This window comes from Hyla sarda, chromosome 12 (genome assembly GCF_029499605.1).
Source record: "Hyla sarda isolate aHylSar1 chromosome 12, aHylSar1.hap1, whole genome shotgun sequence".
In the NCBI taxonomy this organism is placed as follows: Eukaryota; Metazoa; Chordata; class Amphibia; order Anura; family Hylidae; genus Hyla; species Hyla sarda.
The window spans coordinates 54,288,812-54,307,246 of NC_079200.1; the positions used below are offsets into that span (position 1 = coordinate 54,288,812).

General features: G+C 43.0%; 1 protein-coding gene and 1 long non-coding RNA gene across 9 annotated transcripts in view; one reads left to right on the plus strand and one right to left on the minus strand.

Moving 5' to 3' along the window:
• The window catches only part of LOC130296657 (uncharacterized), a 31,810-nt gene extending 30,636 nt beyond the window's left edge, over nucleotides 1-1,174 (minus strand). For both annotated transcript variants that reach the window (XR_008849249.1, XR_008849250.1), the window contains exon 1: nucleotides 1,043-1,174. This is a non-coding gene — a long non-coding RNA (uncharacterized LOC130296657). The remainder of the gene's footprint in view (nucleotides 1-1,042) is intronic.
• STX16 (syntaxin 16) lies at nucleotides 625-18,097 on the plus strand. Of its 7 annotated transcripts, none has more exons than XM_056548417.1 (9): nucleotides 1,120-1,401; nucleotides 9,473-9,484; nucleotides 11,532-11,639; nucleotides 13,132-13,272; nucleotides 13,346-13,508; nucleotides 14,115-14,206; nucleotides 16,807-16,950; nucleotides 17,025-17,105; nucleotides 17,399-18,097. In XM_056548417.1, exons 1-9 carry the CDS (start codon nucleotides 1,276-1,278, stop codon nucleotides 17,498-17,500), a joined length of 969 nt encoding a protein of 322 aa, XP_056404392.1. In that variant the 5' UTR covers nucleotides 1,120-1,275; the 3' UTR covers nucleotides 17,501-18,097. The 7 variants fall into 7 exon arrangements, with proteins under 7 accessions (XP_056404399.1, XP_056404392.1, XP_056404394.1 ...); XM_056548419.1 differs by having other exon boundaries at nucleotides 1,120-1,356; XM_056548422.1 differs by having other exon boundaries at nucleotides 1,201-1,356; nucleotides 9,473-9,546.
• Nucleotides 18,098-18,435: the final 338 nt, after the last annotated feature.

Genomic DNA, 18,435 nt, shown 5'->3' on the forward strand with positions numbered 1-18,435 from the left:
TTATGCAGATTATTATAGTACAGATGGGGTGGGTGTAGCATTGCGGGGTTTTAACTTTATTGCAGAAGGCAGAGCAGTGCCCCCATTAAGAGGGCGCTCTAGGTGGCTGCCTATTTTGCCTATAGGCAGAGCCGGCCCTGGTAATGGTAGTAGTCATGATGTGGTACAATTATTTGTCTTATTATGCGTTATAGAGCGGTGAAGTGTTTTTTCATATAATAATTTTATAATTGTATTATTTTGTCACTTTGGTAGTAATATGTGGTCCTGGTGTGGAGGTATTATTTAATTTTTTTAGACCCCCAACCTCCTGCAGGCTTTTTCAGGTGTTTTTTGCCAAACAGAATTGAACATGTCAATTCTTTAGGCTAAATTTAAATCCGTGTCGGAACTGGGATTCGGCTGCAAGGAAATTCTGCTCACAATGGGGGAGATTTATCAAAACCCGTCCAGAGGAAAAGTGTCCCAGTTGCCCATAGCAACCAATCAGCTCCCTTCTTTCATTTTTCAGAGGCTTTGTTAAAAATGAAAGAAGCAATCCGATTGGTTGCTATGGGCAACTGGGACACTTTTCCTTTGGACAGGTTTTGATAAATCTCCCCCAATATCCGTAGTGTACATAGGCCTTTATATTCACAGCTGGGGTGAGTGAGGGCTGCAATACTTTGCCTTGGCCCAGGTGCTATCAACCCACACTACACCACTGACTGAAGGTATAACTCGGTGTTTCTCAACCAGTGTGTCTCCAGCAGTTGCAAAACTACAACTCCCAGCATGCCCCGACAGCCTTTGGCTGTCGGGGCATGCTGGGAGTTGTAGTTTTGCAACAGCTGGAGGCACACAGGTTGGAAACCACTGCTATCACTCATCACTGGACAGCTAATCAGCTACGAGGGGCGTGGTTACACGTTATAAATACAAGAGTTCCCACTGTAATTATTGTACACGTCTCTTTACATGGCCGCCATGTTTCTGTCGCTGACGATTACATTGCATACAGCACCCTGGTCTACAGCAATATGGCGCCTGAAATGTAGCTAACCTCTATTTCTCACACAAGTGCAGCAGCTGCCGGAAGTTGGGGACATTATTCACAGTGACACCCCGGTTCTGGCGGACGTGTTTCCCCGGTTCAGGTTCCTGGCGGAAGTGCTGGGATGCGGGCTGTCGGTGCCGTAGTGTCCGGTGACGGGTTTATTCGGCCGTGTGGCCGGGGTGTGTGAGCGTCGGGTACCGGGCGGGCGGGCCTAGTGGTCTCTCGGGCCTGCTAGGAATATGGCCACTCGCCGCCTGACCGACGCCTTCTTATTATTGCGGAACAATGCCGCACATAACCGGCACATTCTGGCCGAGCAAGTGAGTAATCACAGCCGCCCGGGGAGTGCGCAGAGCCGCGGAGCGGTGAGTCTCCGGCCCGGGGTGTGACCGCATCTTATAGACCCCGGGGAGTGTGTGTGTGACGTCATGTGCTGTGTGTGCTCTACAGGTGTGATCCCCGTGTGACGTCATGTGCTGTGCAAGTGTGATATATACTATATATCATCTGTATACAGGAGCTGTCATCTGATATACTGTTTACACTATATATCACCTGTATACAGGAGCTGTCATCTGATATACTGTATATACTATATATATCACCTGTATACAGGAGCTGTCATCTCATATACTATATATATATATCACCTGTATACAGGAGCTGACATCTGATATACTGTATATACTATATATATCACCTGTATACAGGAGCTGTCATCTCATATACTATATATATATATCACCTGTATACAGGAGCTGACATCTGATATACTGTATATACTATATATATATATCACCTGTATACAGGAGCTGACATCTGATATACTGTATATACTATACATCACCTGTATACAGGAGCTGTCATCTGATATACTGTATATACTATATATATCACCTGTATACAGGAGCTGTCATCTGATATACTGTATATACTATACATCACCTGTATACAGGAGCTGTCATCTGATATACTGTATATACTATATATATCACCTGTATACAGGAGCTGTCATCTGATATACTGTATATACTATACATCACCTGTATACAGGAGCTGTCATCTGATATACTGTATATACTATATATATCACCTGTATACAGAAGCTGTCATCTGATATACTGTATATACTATACATCACCTGTATACAGGAGCGATCATCTGATATACTGTATATACTATATATATCACCTGTATACAGAAGCTGTCATCTGATATACTGTATATACTATATATATCACCTGTATACAGGAGCTGTCATCTGATATACTGTATATACTATATATATCACCTGTATACAGAAGCTGTCATCTGATATACTGTATATACTATATATATCACCTGTATACAGAAGCTGTCATCTGATATACTGTATATACTATATATATCACCTGTATACAGGAGCGATCATCTGATATACTGTATATACTATATATATCACCTGTATACAGGAGCGATCATCTGATATACTGTATATACTATATATATCACCTGTATACAGGAGCGATCATCTGATATACTGTATATACTATATATATCACCTGTATACAGGAGCGATCATCTGATATACTGTATATACATCACCTGTATACAGGAGCGATCATCTGATATACTGTATATACTATATATATATATCACCTGTATACAGGAGCTGACATCTGATATACTGTATATACTATACATCACCTGTATACAGAAGCTGTCATCTGATATACTGTATATACTATATATATCACCTGTATACAGGAGTGATCATCTGATATACTGTATATACTATATATATATCACCTGTATACAGGAGCGATCATCTGATATACTGTATATACTATATATATCACCTGTATACAGGAGCGATCTGATATACTGTATATACTATATCACCTGTATACAGGAGCTGTCATCTGATATACTGTATATACTATATATATATATCACCTGTATACAGGAGCTGTCATCTGATAAACTGTATATACTATATACAGGGGTGTGGAAATAAAAAAAAAAACTACTTGTCCAAGGGACTAAAGCGGAACACAATCTACTTGTCCCTCAAGAAAATCCACTTGTCCTGGCAGATAAAATAATTTCCACCAAAATAGTCTGATCCCCCCCCCCCCCCACACTAGACCACCAGGGATGGATATAAGATCCTTTAGACACTGCTGACAGCGGTGATCTAATGGTTAATAGGTGATCGCAGTATGCCAGGCTATTAGCGGAGGGAGAGCTGTATTTCCTCTTACACCCCAGACAAGCCCAGAAAAGTCTACATGTAACTTTTTGATCACCATAAAAAATTTCTCATATGAAGTGACCAAAAATGAACAATTCTGGACTATTTTTTTACATTTACAGCGTTCACCGTACGGTTTAATTAACATTATATTTTAATAGTCTGGACATTTCCACATGTAGCGATACCACTTGTTTATTTTTGTACATTATTTTTATTTAAAGAAAATTGGAAACTTTTATTAGGAAAGGGGCTTATTCACATGTATACGCACTTTTTAAAATATTTTAATCACTTTTTTTCAGTCTCAATAGGGACTTATGTGTTACTGGGGGGGGGGGGGGGTTCTGCTTCTCCAGTTTATGTGCTGCATTTTGTGTCAGAAAATGCATTTAGTTACTAGATAACTACAACTCCCAGCATGCCCTGATACAGCCTATGGTTGTGTGGGTGTTGCAGCATGTTGCACTGTATAGTATTACAGTTACGGTTATTGTGTAACATGCTGGGAGTTGTAGTTTTGGTTTGTGTCAGCTGCAGAGCCATAGTCTGTGTCAAGGAATACTGGGAATTACAGTAACTACAACACCCAGCATGCCCTGATGCAGCCTATAGCTCTGCAGCTGACCCGAACCAAAACTACAGCTCCCAGCATGTTACACTTTATAGTTCTACAGTTTAGGTTATGGTCCACCATGCTGGGAGTTGTAGTTTTGGTTCGGGCGTGTTTGTGTGCATCCGTGGGGCTCTTGGTCGGCGGGCGGGTATGAAGGGGGGGATTCTGGGGGTGCAATTTAGTGCGGGGGCCACTAAAAATAAATAAAATTAGATGGCACAACTGCCCTAATGCCCGATGTGACAGTCCGCTCCTATAGAAAACATTCATGCATACACATCATACATTCACCAGCCACTGCCCCCATATCATACATACACACACCCCCGCCACTGCCCCCCCCCCACATCATACATTACATACACACACACTCACACCATACATATACACCATACATATGCACACATCATACATACACCTGCCGCTGCCCCCCCACATCATACATCACATATATACACATCACACAGACATTATACACACATCATACATTACATACACATCACACATAGACATCATACACACATTATACATTACATACACATCACATACACATCACACATAGACAGACATCATACATTACATACACACATACACTCACACCATACATATGCACACATCATACATACACTTGCCGCTGCCCCCCACATCATACATCACATACATACACATCACACAGACATTATACACACATCATACATTACATACACATCACACATAGACATCATACACACATTATACATTACATACACATCACATACACATCACACATAGACAGACATCATACACACACACACTCACACCATACATATACACCATACATATGCACACATCATACATACACCTGCCGCTGCCCCCCCACATCATACATCACATACACACATACACTCACACCATACATATGCACCATACATATGCACACATCATACATACACCTGCCGCTGCCCACCCCACATCATACATCACATACATACACATCACACTTAGACATTATACACACATCATACATTACATACACATCACACATAGACATTATACACACATTATACATTACATACACATCACACATAGACATCATACACACATTATACATTACATACACATCACATACACATCACATAGACAGACATCATACACACATACACTCACACCATACATATACACCATACATATGCACACATCATACATACACCCGCCGCTGCCCCCCCACATCATACATCACATACACACATACACTCACACCATACATATACACCATACATATGCACACATCATACATCACATACATACACATCACACTTAGACATTATACACACATCATACATTACATACACATCACACATAGACATCATACACACATCATACATTACATACACATCACACATAGACATTATACACACATTATACATTACATACACATCACACATAGACATTATACACACATTATACATTACATACACATCACACATAGACATTATACACACATTATACATTACATACACATCACACATAGACATTATACACACATTATACATTACATACACATCACACATAGACATTATACACACATTATACATTACATACACATCACACATAGACATTATACACACATTATACATTACATACACATCACACATAGACATTATACACACATTATACATTACATACACATCACACATAGACATTATACACACATTATACATTACATACACATCACACATAGACATTATACACACATTATACATTACATACACATCACACATAGACATTATACACACATTATACATTACATACACATCACACATAGACATTATACACACATTATACATTACATACACATCACACATAGACATTATACACACATTATACATTACATACACATCACACATAGACATTATACACACATTATACATTACATACACATCACACATAGACATCATACACACATCATACATTACATACACATCACACATAGACATTATACACACATCATACATTACATACACATCATACACACATACACTCACACCATACATATCCACCAGTGTTTCCCAACCAGGGTGCCTCCAGCTGTTGCAAAACTACAACTCCCAGCATGCCCAGGGCATGCTGGGAGTTGTAGTTTTGCAACAGCTGGAGGCACCCTGGTTGGGAAACACTGATATACACCATACATATGCACACATCATACATACACCCGCCGCTGCCCCCCATCATACATTACATACACACATACACTCACACCATACATATACAACCACCCCTCCTGTCGCCTGTATTCTGTCTCCTCACCTGAGCCGCCATGAGTGGACATCAGAGCTGTAGTCACCACCGGTGTGAGGTCAGATTTCCGAGGTGAGATTTCCGTCCTCTCCTCTCTCCCCGAGCACCCACCCCCGCTCTGTGTTTTCCCCGTGCAAACAAGCAACCTCCCCGTGGTGGATTAGGTCCTGTCTAGACAGAGCAGGGGGAGGGGGAGGGATAGAGCTGAGTGCGGGGGATGGAGCTGTGCACGGAGCTGTCTACATCCTCTCTCTCCCCCTGCTGTGTCTTCTGAGCTCCGTCCATCCTCCGGGAGGGGAGATAAGGGGGCTCTGCAGTCAGCTGGAGGCCGCCGCCCCCTCCATACACTCTGAGCGCTGGTGTGAGGTGGAGACTTCCATCGGCTCCTGCGCCTCACACCGGCATTAAAGAAAAATAAGGGGGAAGTCTGTCTGTCACTGCTCGCCCGATACAGGGCTAAATCTATAAACAATTCACCTGCCCGGCGCCCAAAACTACTTGTCCCGGGCGTCAGGCTATAGGATTTCCACATCCCTGTATATATATATCACCTGTATACAGGAGCTGTCATCTGATATACTGTATATACTATATATATCACCTGTATACAGGAGCTGTCATCTGATATACTATATACACTATATATATATCACCTGTATACAGGAGCTGTCATCTGATATACTGTATATAATATATATTTCTCTATCGGCTCCATTGGGGGACACAGACCTTGGGTATATGCTCCGTCTCTAGGAGGCTTAACACTATGGTAACCAAAAAGTTGGCTCCTCCCAGCAGGATATACCCGCCTCCAGGCCACTGAGCAATTCAGTTTTTGCTTAGTGTCTTCAGGAGGTGGACATGGCCTGGTGTTCTCCAGACCAGGTCTCATATTTTTTAGGTTTAGTGAATGTGTTAGTTCTTTATTCCTTTTTATTTCTGTTTTCAGGTGGGGACTCAGGAAAGCAATGTTCACTGTTTCCCCATTGCGAGAGGTGGCAGGCATCTTGGATGTACTGTTAACCCCCTCTCGCCAACGGTCAGCACTTGGGGTTGTACCTCATGGGTCCGGGTCCCCCTACCTCCCTGTTCGCCTCGCTATGAGCTTGGCTTGCCGCAGGTGAAAATGCTGACAGAAGACTACAGTCTGAAGACTTCTTTAGGTAAGTTCTTCAGCACAGGTGAGTATTTTTCTCTCCCTAGGTCTTGCAACAGCTGGAGACCCCTGTTTTGGACCTATTCTTACTGAAGCTGAGGCTGGCCGTGGGATACTTTTATTCTTCCCTGCAGGGGGACTGTTTTTTTATTATATGGGGGAGCAGTGTGTCAAAGGGGCAGTGTGTTTCCAGTAAGGGGCACTTTATCTGGGCAGTCTGTGTGGGATAATTCATCAGGACAAGGTTTTTTCCGGCCAGAGCCGTCTTTCCTACCTAAGGTCGTTTCGGCTTTTCATCTCAACGAGGACATCGTCCTTCCGTCCTTTTTTCCCGCTCCTTCTCATCCCAGGGAGCGCTTACTCCACAAATTGGATGTGGTACGGGCTGTTCGGACTTATCTTTCTGTCACCTCTTTCGTCAGTGCGATTCTTCTTTCGTCCTTACGGAAGGTCGTCGAAAAGGACAGCCTGCTTCCAAATCCACCATTTCTTGGTGGATCCGATGTGCTATTTCGGAAGCTTACCGCTGCAAGGGGAAGATCCCACCCTTCAGGGTTTTGGCTCATTCCACCCGTTTTGTGGGAACATCCTGGGCTCTCCGAAACAAGGCCTCGGCCTCGCAGATCTGTAAAGCGGCCACCTGGTCATCTTTGCACACTTTTTCGAGATTCTACCAGGTTCATACTTTCGCATCGGCTGATGGTAGTCTGGGCCATAAAGTGTTGCAGGTGGCGGTGGTACAGCAGACTGCCTGACCTTTTTTCTCTGCCCACCCAAGGGACGGCTTTGGTACGTGCCAAGGTCTGTGTCCCCCAATGGAGCCGATAGAGAAAAGGAGATTTTTTTTTTATACTTGCCCTAAAATCTCTTTCTCGAAGGATCCATTGGGGGGACACAGCTCCTGCCCTTTTCTGGGGTTCCTATTCAGTTATCTGTCTGAGGGTGTGTTCAGTTAATTTTTCTTCTGGTTCTCGGACAGTTCATGTTTTTTTTTTTCGACCTGTCGGTCTCCTCCTATTGCTCTGGGACTAAAACTGATCAGCTCAGTGGCCTGGAGGCGGGTATATCCTGCTGGGCGGAGCCGACTTTTTGGTTAGTGTCAAGCCTCCTAGAGACAGCAGCATATACCCAAGGTCTGTGTCCCCCAATGGATCCTTCGAGAAAGAGATTTTATTGTAAGTATAAAAAATCTCCTTATATCACCTGTATACAGGAGCTGTCATCTGATATACTGTATATACTAGGTCACCTGTACACACTGCCATCTTATATACTCTATATGGTACATTTTTACTTGTATTAACTCTACATTCTTGTCAGACATTGGGGGACATTTCCTAATCTAGTCTATTCTGGGTATGCTTATAGACCAGCGTATGTGGTAGTCTCCTGTCTATTGTGCTCCTAATTTATCAAAGGTCTCACAGCCCTTGATAAATTCTGTGCTCAGACTTCAGGGTCTACAGCTTAAACTGCATTTAGACCTGCTCCAACATGGTCTGACTTTACAGCATATTTTGGGCAGATGCGACTTGTAGCACTTGATGAATTCAGCACCAATGTGTTTTCCAATGCATTTTTCCATCTAAAATAGACTTGCATGCATCATGTTCTAAAAATCCTTCACAGCAAAAGTTGCAGAAAAGTCGCACATATTTAGACTGCGACTTTCTGTGCGACAAATTTAGACAGGAAAAACCAGTCTAAATCGTTTGATAAATCTCCCCCATTGTTCCTATTTGTAATGTGTTCCTGGATGACAACCATTAGGCACAAAACTGTTCTCGGGCTCCTGAGCGGCTCAGTGAGTAGCAGTGTTTTCTTTCAGCCCTGGAGTTATGGCTTCAAGTCTGACCTTGGAGTTTGTTCTTTCTTCTTATATTTTTTTAGGGGCATTAAGAGATACGGGGGTCTGTAGCTGTAGAATATGTTGGATGGGTTACCACTACTTAAGGGGATAAGGTGATGGGTGTCATGACCCATCTATACCTGAATGAACAGGGGGGGGGGGGTCTCTGTCTAATAATTCTGCATGGAAAATCATACATTTCTACCTGTTGATCAATAGTGTCAGTGATCACCATAATCCGCACTGATGATTTGTGTTCTGTCCCTTTCTCTCCCCCCTCTGCCTGCACCCGCTGATGTCAGGAGCTCGATGAGGTACAGTGCCCCCCACCCTAATTCTCTCACTTACCTTCTACTCTGTTGGGTGTTTACACAAGGTGTGTTAGTAGTCTGTAACCATGGGGACATATAAATTATTACATATAGATTATTTTTTGTTAAATTAGACTTAAGAGTTGTTTAATTTTTATATGAGATGCATTGGAACGATAGCTAAGTTTTGCAAAAGTAATATTGGTGTATATGCTTTCTCCTTTATATGTATGAGGGGTGCTCCGGTGAATTATTATTTTTTTTTAATTAACTGGTGTCAGAAGGTCATACAGATTTGTAAATTACTTCCATATAAAAATCTTAATCCTTCCAGTACTTATCAGCTGCTGTATGCTCCAGAGGAAGTTGTACAGTTCTTTTCAGTCTGACCACAGTGCTCTCTGCTGGCACCTCTGTCCCATGTCAGGAACTGTCAGGCGCAGGAGAGGTTTGATATGGGGATTTGCTTCTGCTCTGGACAGTTCCTGACAAGGACAGAGGTGTCAGCAGAGAGCACTGTGGTCAGAGAGGAAAGAACTACACAACTTCCTCTGTAGGATATGACAGCTGATAAACTCTGGAAGGGTTAAGATTTTTAAATAGATAGACTTTCTGGCACCAGCTCATTTAGAAAATAAAAAAAGTTTTCCACCAGAGTACCCCTTTAAAGGGGTTATCCAGGAAAAAAACTTTTTTATATAAATCAAATGGCTCCAGTAAGTTAAACAGATTTGTAAATTACTTCTATAAAAAAAAAAATCTTAATTTTTTCAGTACTTATGAGCTGCTGAAGTTGAGTTGTTCTTTTCTGTCTAAGTGCTCTCTGATGACACCTGTCTCGGGAACTGTCCAGAGTAGAAGTAAATCCCGATAGCAAACCTATTCTACTCTGTGCAGTTCCCGAGACAAGCAGAGATGTCAGCAGAGAGCAGTGTTGCCAGACAGAAAAGAACAACTCAACTTCAGCAGCTGATAATTATTGGAAGGATTAAGGTTTTTTAATAGAAGTTATTTACAAATCTGTTAAACTTTCTGGAGCCAGTTGATATATAAAAAAAAGTGTTTTCCTGGATAACCCCTTTAAGTGCATAACGGATTACAATGGATCCCACTGACTTGTTATGGATTTGTCTGATTTCCATTTCGAGGTTATGTTCACACGGACGGATTTAGAATAGAGTTGTGAGTGAGCTTCCTGCTGGTTTTCCCTGGTGGATTTTTCACAGCAGATTATATTCGTCAATGGCCATTTGCTGGAGAAAATCTGCCACAACTTTAAACTTGCAGGGGGAAACTTGCTTCTAAATCAATTGGGGCTGATCAATTTATTGCAAAAACATTCGAATTGCGATATTCGCCATTCACAATTAGGTACCGGAAAAATCCTGCAATTATTACCTCGCATAATTACCTTGAATTTTGGTGGAGGCCCCAGACCCATCCCCCATGTTTGTGTGTGTGTAATGTGGTGTTGGGGTGCATGGGAAACATTAAAAACTAGGGAAATGCTTACCTAGCCCTGGTGCCCCGGATATCTGCTGTAAATACCGTTCTCTGTGTATTTTTGGTGTCTTGTCTGCGCTTCCTTCTTCAGAGATGAGCAGCTGGCTGTAGGACCTTCCCACACTGCCAATCACTGGCCACGTGGTGTCCTGTCTCTGCCACCTATTGGTTTAGCTGGAAGGTCCTGCAGCCATCTGCTTGTCTCTGAAGAAGGAAGAACAGAAAACACATCAAGACCAGGATCTGCGGGGAATTGGGGCTAGGTAAGCATCAGGTTTTTTCAAATTAAGGGGTATAGACATTAAATAGGGGGGTTGATATGACTTGAGGCGGGTTGGACATGAAATGGGGATGGAATTTCACCATTTGTTTAGTATTTCACAGCCAGGTGAAATAGTGTACTGGTACTTATTGCCAGTGTGAACAGAGTTGTACTCCCTGTAACATATCCAGACATAATAAAGAAATATGGGAGGAAGCTGTCACACATTTACTTTGAGTTGTTCTGCATTACCCCTATATCTGACCTTACCCTCTTGTTTTTCAGCTGGCAGATGATCGTATGGCATTGGTGTCAGACATTAGTCTGGACCCAGAAGCTGCCATTGGATTCACCAGGCGACTGTCTCCAAAATGGGTTGATGGAATACAAGAAGTAAGCTACAGCATTGTCTTTTAACAGTGGGTGAGAACATGGCCCCAAATAATCAATGAGAATTTTCCCTATAATCTTTCCAGTAATTGTAATTGACTACTGTTCTTCTCCAATATGATTCAGGTAAAGTGACTGCCGTTACAGCTTCTATAGGTTGTCACCAGCTTTCCTTGGTTTTTAAGTGCTTAGGTCAGTACCTAAGGAAAGCTGGTGACCCATAACTCCATGAGAATAGCAATGACCACCATACTGACATTGGGTTCATAGAAGCACAATATGATATTGAGGTCTAAAACATGTTTTTTCCTCCCCTCGCTTTCTAAGACCCATACCTTTTTTTTTTTCTCCCACTGGCTAAGTTGTCTTGGGGTTTATTTTTTTGCAGGATAAGTTGTTCTTTGGCGCACTTTATTTTGTATAATATATTACACAGTCAGTAGAAAAATTATATGTAGGGAAAAAGAAAAATGGAATGGCGCAATTTTGTGGGGCAATCATTTTTTTGGGGGAGTTCACCATTTTGGTAAAACTGGCATGCTATCTTTATTCTCTGAGGCAGTACTATTCCAGTGAAACCAAACTTGGATAATTTATGTTTTGTTGTAAAGGGGCCCGGAGACATCTTATCCCCTATGCACAAGATAGGGGAAAAGATGTCTCACCGTGGGGGTCCCACTTCTGGGGACTCCCGCAATCTTGTATTTGCCACCCACCTGTTTGAGCTGTATGCCGCGGTGCGAGCTCACAAACAGCCGGGTGGCGACCACGGGCCGGAATATCGTGACGTCATGACTCTACACCCGTGTTAGGGACTTGACCTTTGTTTTTTTGTTTGGTGTTTTTTTTCCCCCCCTTTTTATTGTTTAATTTAGTTTAGCAAGTTGCTGGTGGGGTAATTTTAGCAAATGGGCCTAAAGACAATCTGTCGGTCATCTCGTTGAGGTTTTATGCGTATGAGCGGATCAAAACTGACAGGCATCCGATTAAGTTCTATTAGGTGTACACAGAGGGCACACCTGGGGGCTCCCAGCTGCCATAGCAAACCATTGAAGGCACCAATGGTGTTAAAGGGGCAGCCCCCCTCCCTCTGTTTAACCACTTAGATGCTGTGGCATTGCCTTTGATTGTGCCATTACTATTGACTGTGCCATCTGAGGGGTTACAAGGCCAAAATCTAAAATCTTTGGCCAATGAAAAATACAGCTTACACCTGTTCCTAATGTTGTGGACCCAGCTCCTGCACCTTCGTTGCCGCCCTTTTTGAGACCTTAAGGTAGTGTTTCCCATCCAGGGTGCCTCCAGCTGTTGCAAAACTACAACTCCCAGCATGCACGGACAGCCTTCGGCTGTCCGTGCATGCTGGGAGTTGTAGTTTTGAAACAGCTGGAGGCACTCTGGATGGGAAACCCTGCCCTATGGGGTTATTTATTGCATTCAGTGTTTCGTTATCCTCCTGTAAATTCCCAACCCAGTCTCATACTTTGTATTGTAGATCCAGTATGATGTCACACGTATTAAACAGAAGATGAAGGAGCTGGCCAGCTTACATGACAAGCACTTAAACCGGCCAACGTTAGATGACAGCACAGAAGAGGAGCACGCCATCGAGATCACCACCCAGGAGATCACTCAGGTAATGTGCTGTTATCATGCACAGGAATATTCTCGCCCGCTGTCCTGCTATAATGGGGTGCGTTGTCTTTTAGATGTTCCACCGGTGTCAGAGGGCGGTACAGGCCTTACAGAGCCGAGCGCGGAACTGCACAGAGCAGGAGGAGCGAGTGTTACGTAATGTGGTCTCCTCGCTGGCACAGTCTCTCCAGGACCTCTCTACAAACTTCAGGCACGCTCAGTCTGACTATCTCAAAAGTAAGAGGTGCTAAGGTTTATGTAGAGCAGTGTTCACCAACCTGTTGCTCTCCAGCTGTTTGTTGCAAAAGTTAAAGGGGTTATCCAGGAAAAAAAACTTTTTTTATATATATCAACTGGCTCCAGAAAGTTAAACAGATTTGTAAATTTATTCTATTAAAAAAATCTTAATCCTTTCAGTACTTATGAGCTTCTGAAGTTAAGTCCTCTCTAAGTCCTCTCTGATGACACGTGTCTCGGGAAACGCCCAGTTTAGAAGCAAATCCCCATAGCAAACCTCTTCTAAACTGGGCAGTTCCCAAGACAGGTGTCATCAGAGAGGACTTAGACAGAAAAGAACAACCTTAACTTCAGAAGCTCATAAATACTGAAAGGATTAAGATTTTTTTAATAGAAGTAATTTACAAATCTGTTTAACTTTCTGGAGCCAGTTGATATATATAAAAAACGTTTTTTCCTGGATAACCCCTTTAAACTTTGTTGTTCATGATAAGACTTGTAGCTGTGCACCAGCCGGAAGGCCACAGGTCTGGGAACACATGGTAAGAGTATCAAATCAATGGTGTCACTGTTATTCCAGACTAACCATTATTTCTGTTCTTGTAGGAGTAAAAAACCGAGAAGAAAGATCTAGGCATTTCTTTGACACCTCTGTTCCCCTCATGGATGATGGAGAAGACAATACGTTATACGATAGGGTAAGGCTGACCATATTTATTGGATAGCTATTCCTCCCAATGCATTCCACATACACAGGGATACATGCTCTTTGTAGCCAAATGGGCATGTGTGCTGTCTAAGGCCTGGGGATTAAGCCAATGCCAGACGGGCATTGTGCGTGGGGTACTTACCTCTGATGGAAGCCTATTGTCCTCAAAAACAAAAGGATTCTGTGTTTTGAGTTTCCGCCACTCAATGTTTTCTATTTCCCCCAATAACTACCGAGGGGCATGCACATGTTACGATCAGTCAATACTGGCGATTTTTACTGCCACCTTAAAAATCATGTTGTGTTCCTTGCTGTTATGCTGTGTTATCTTGGGAGGCATAGAACATCAGAACACTAAAGTACATAATTCCACTATTTCTCTCTTAACCCGAATCCCTCCCCCTAAGAACAAAATTTGTTCACTTCACTTTTGTCTGCTCATGACAGTTTAATGGCCCTAACATTTTTTTATTTGCTTGGCTCCAAAAATATTTTTTTGTGCCACATAGGTAATAGATATCAACAACTTTAGGGGAAAAACCCCCAAGGGGTACCCTAAACTAGATCCCTCCCAATTAAAATCTAACTTTTATTGATTACTATTAAAGTATGAATAATTGAGGTGCAGTTATCTATGTGTCCACTAGATGTCAGGACCACACAATAATTAAAACCACAGCTCTGGTCTGCCTAGGGTATAGTTGTATAAGTGACAGCCATGCTACTCTTGGTCAGGGTGCATTAATATTTGGATGGCCCCCTCAGTTTGAGCACTATTTCTGGTTGTCACTTTGGAGACTGAAAAGCTGCTAGTTAAAATGTTAGTTAGCCAGTGCCTTTAACGTTTCACTTGTTCCCAAGCATCCTCAGAAAGGACTGGTGGCTCCTGGGTTTTTTGTTGTTTAGTACACATGTAATAGAACACACACACACACACACACACACATATATAGTAGATTGATGTGCAACTGTCACCTTGGTACGAGGTATGGTGGTGCAGGCATCATTAGTTAGGGCATAGAGAGATCAAACATACAGTACCTTCATTTCCTGCATCCTGCATAGCCTGCATCTTGTAAACTTAATTTGGCGCTGTCGTGTACTTCAGCAGAATGATCGAAAGGGCTGGCTGACTCTTGAGGGAGCACAGCTTCTCCACACTCAGATTCGCCTGGGAATGAGTATACAAACCGCAGGCAAAGGAAATTCACGTACTGTCTGTTTGATCTCCCTATGACCTGTAATGGTGCCTGCAACCCTGTACCTCGTACGGAGGTGACCGTTGCAGTTTGAGGTGTGAGGTGACATCATTTATTGTAGCCGGCCTCCTCTAGTCTTCATTCTAGATAACAGCGTGGAGTTACATTGATTTGGTCATGGAACCAATGGTACGGCTATGGTTCTTCGTGTTTCAGCATGATGACACCTGCGTGTCCTAAACATGCTTCCATGGCCTGCAGGGCCTCCAGACTTGTCTCCCATTCAGAACATTGGGGATGTCATTGGTTGCCAATTTCAAAGGGTTCTGCCGCAGCGGATCTTGATTATTTGTGTGTCAAGTAGGGATCGACCGATATCGATTTTCTTTTTTTAGGGCCGATACCGATAATCTGTGGACTTATACTGATATTCCGGTATAAGTTATCGGCTATTTCAGCACCCCAATCCCCCCCGCTGCAGATCAATGATTTAAAGCAAGCGCTTTAAATCAATGAACTGCATCGGCTTTTGCTGTGCCTGAGACCGCCGCCGCCACCTGCTTCTCCCTGCCTGTCCTTGGGTCCTCCTGAGTCCAACCACCGCCGCTGCAGCTATCCCCCCCCCCCCCCCCCCCCCTGCCTATTCTCTGGCCAGAGACCGCCGCCGCCCGCTTCTCTCCCCCTGCCCGTCCTTAGTCTAACCACCGCCGCTGCCGCATTTTCTACCCCCCCCCATCCCCGGTTTTATAATTACCTGTTCCCGGGGTCCGCGCTTCTTCTGGCTACGGCGACGTCCTGAGCTGTCACTGTGCGCACTGATGGTGATGTCGCGTTGAGGACGTCACTCGTCATTGCGCAGCGCACAGTGTAACGCAGGACGCCGCAGGAGCCAGAAGTAACGCGGACCTCGGGAACAGGTAATTATAAAACCGGTAATGGGGCGGCGGCGGTGCAGTGGGGGGCGCGACATTATTTGATTATTGGCAAGGTAATTGCCGATACCGATAACGTCCAAAATCGTGAATATCGGCCGATAATATCGGCCAGTCCGATAATCGGTCGATCCCTAGTTCCAAGGTCATTTAGTGTGGAAGAACATGCCTCAGTCAACCATTAATAACCTCGTTAATAGCCTGCCCATGTATGTAAGTGCATGTATTTCTGTGCACGGTGCTCATGCTGATAAATGTAGATGTATTTTTTGGCTGAGATCTCCTTTTAAATAGAGCGGTCCAAACCTACTTCTTTTTGATTCACAGGACATCTAAACCCATGCTCTACCGTTATTAGTCCATGGTCCTTAACAGATTAATTTAAGTATAGTTTAGGAACTTTGAAGGAAAAGCAGTGTACCAAGTATGTAAATGACTGGTTGTCTTCTTGTGCCTAGGAGTTCTCAGATGACCAGCTGGTTTTAGTGCAGCAGAATACGCTCATGGTGGAGGAGCGGGAACGAGAGATTCGTCAGATTGTACAGTCCATCACTGACCTGAATGAGATCTTCCGGGAGCTGGCGACCATGGTGGTGGAACAGGTACCTGACCACCCTTCCTGCTATCTTATGGCTGTCTTCTCTCTTTTATTAAGAATGTTTGTATTTTGTTATAGGGCACGGTTCTCGACAGGATCGACTACAATGTGGAGCAATCCTGTGTTAAAACCGAAGAGGGGTTGAAACAGTTACAGAAGGTGAGTGATTATATAGCAAGTTATAACCTTGCTGCACCATGTGCTCATCCGATAGAATGGGCATGAATATTAGGCTGTAAACCAGCATGGGGCACAATACACTATCATTAGGGTTGATGTGATTACCCATGCAGCAGTATGGTGGCTTTACATTACAGTTGACACTTGTTTTTGCCAGAACTGCTTCTATGCCCCATAGAGCAGGAAGGGTTAAAATGTGTGAGAATCCTACCATACGTCTTTGTCCGTCTGTTTTCCATCCCTTCACACCTTGTTCCGTTCGTATTTTGCAGGCGGCGCAGTACCAGAAGAAGAATCGGAAGATGCTGGTCATTTTAATCCTTTTTGTCCTTGTGATTGTTATGATCGTCGTGCTCATTGGTGTAAAGTCTTAAGCAGGTCATCATTGGTTAACTATTATTTTGGACTGTTCGGTTCGGATACTCCTGTGAATTCAGAGGGTTATTTTTTTTCCCTCGTGCCTTCCCATGTGGTCATCAGAATCGTCATTTTTTTTTTTTTTTTTTTTTCCTGCTAAGGAGCTGAAGTCATTTTAGCACTGAAGAAGCCCAGTTTCTGTTTCTTATGTGGATGTTTTACTCGGTTGCCGTGATTTACCATCATTTCTGGGGTTTCCATATAATGGACCAAAGCAGCTATTTTGCACTGTCTGCGTGAAAACAAAACACTATTCCTTCAATTCAAGGCCTGTCCTAGGGAGCACTGGGTAACAGGGATATATAGTTAGAACTGACTGGTTGGGGAGCATTCTTTCTCTCGGGTAAAGAATGGCCTCTCCATGAGCCGTACACCAATAGCTGTTGGTCACACATTCATTCGGCTGACAGCGATTCCTCATGACCACCCATTTACACATGCATGCTTACCTTGGGTGAGAGTGCATGTGGTCTCAATGGCTGGAGGAGAGTAAGCTGCTGCCAGATTCTTCATAAAAGAATGGGGTATTGAAATTCATAATTAAAGGGGTACACCGGTGGGGGGGAATATATATGTGTCTATATATATATATATATATATATATATATATATATATATATATATATATATATATATATAATGTATATATATATATAATATGTGTATATATATATATATATAAAAAAAAAAAAAATTTATCAACTGGTCCCGGAAAGTTAAACATATTTGTAAATTACTTCTATATAACAATCTTTATTCTTTCAGTACTTATCAGCTGCTGTATACTACAGAGAAAGTTCTTTTCTTTTTGGATTTCTTTTTTTGTCTGACCACAGTGCTCTCTGCTGACACCTCTGTCCATGTCCGGAACTGTCCAGAACAGGAGAAAATC

Bases quoted from the DNA above. Each gene is read 5' to 3' on its own strand.
- STX16 (XM_056548417.1), top strand. From the start codon at position 1,276: ATGGCCACTCGCCGCCTGACCGACGCCTTCTTATTATTGCGGAACAAT. The intron at 13,509-14,114 runs GTAAGAGGTGCT...CTGTTCTTGTAG, and splicing joins TCAGTCTGACTATCTCAAAA to GAGTAAAAAACCGAGAAGAA. The intron at 16,951-17,024 runs GTACCTGACCAC...ATTTTGTTATAG, and splicing joins CGACCATGGTGGTGGAACAG to GGCACGGTTCTCGACAGGAT.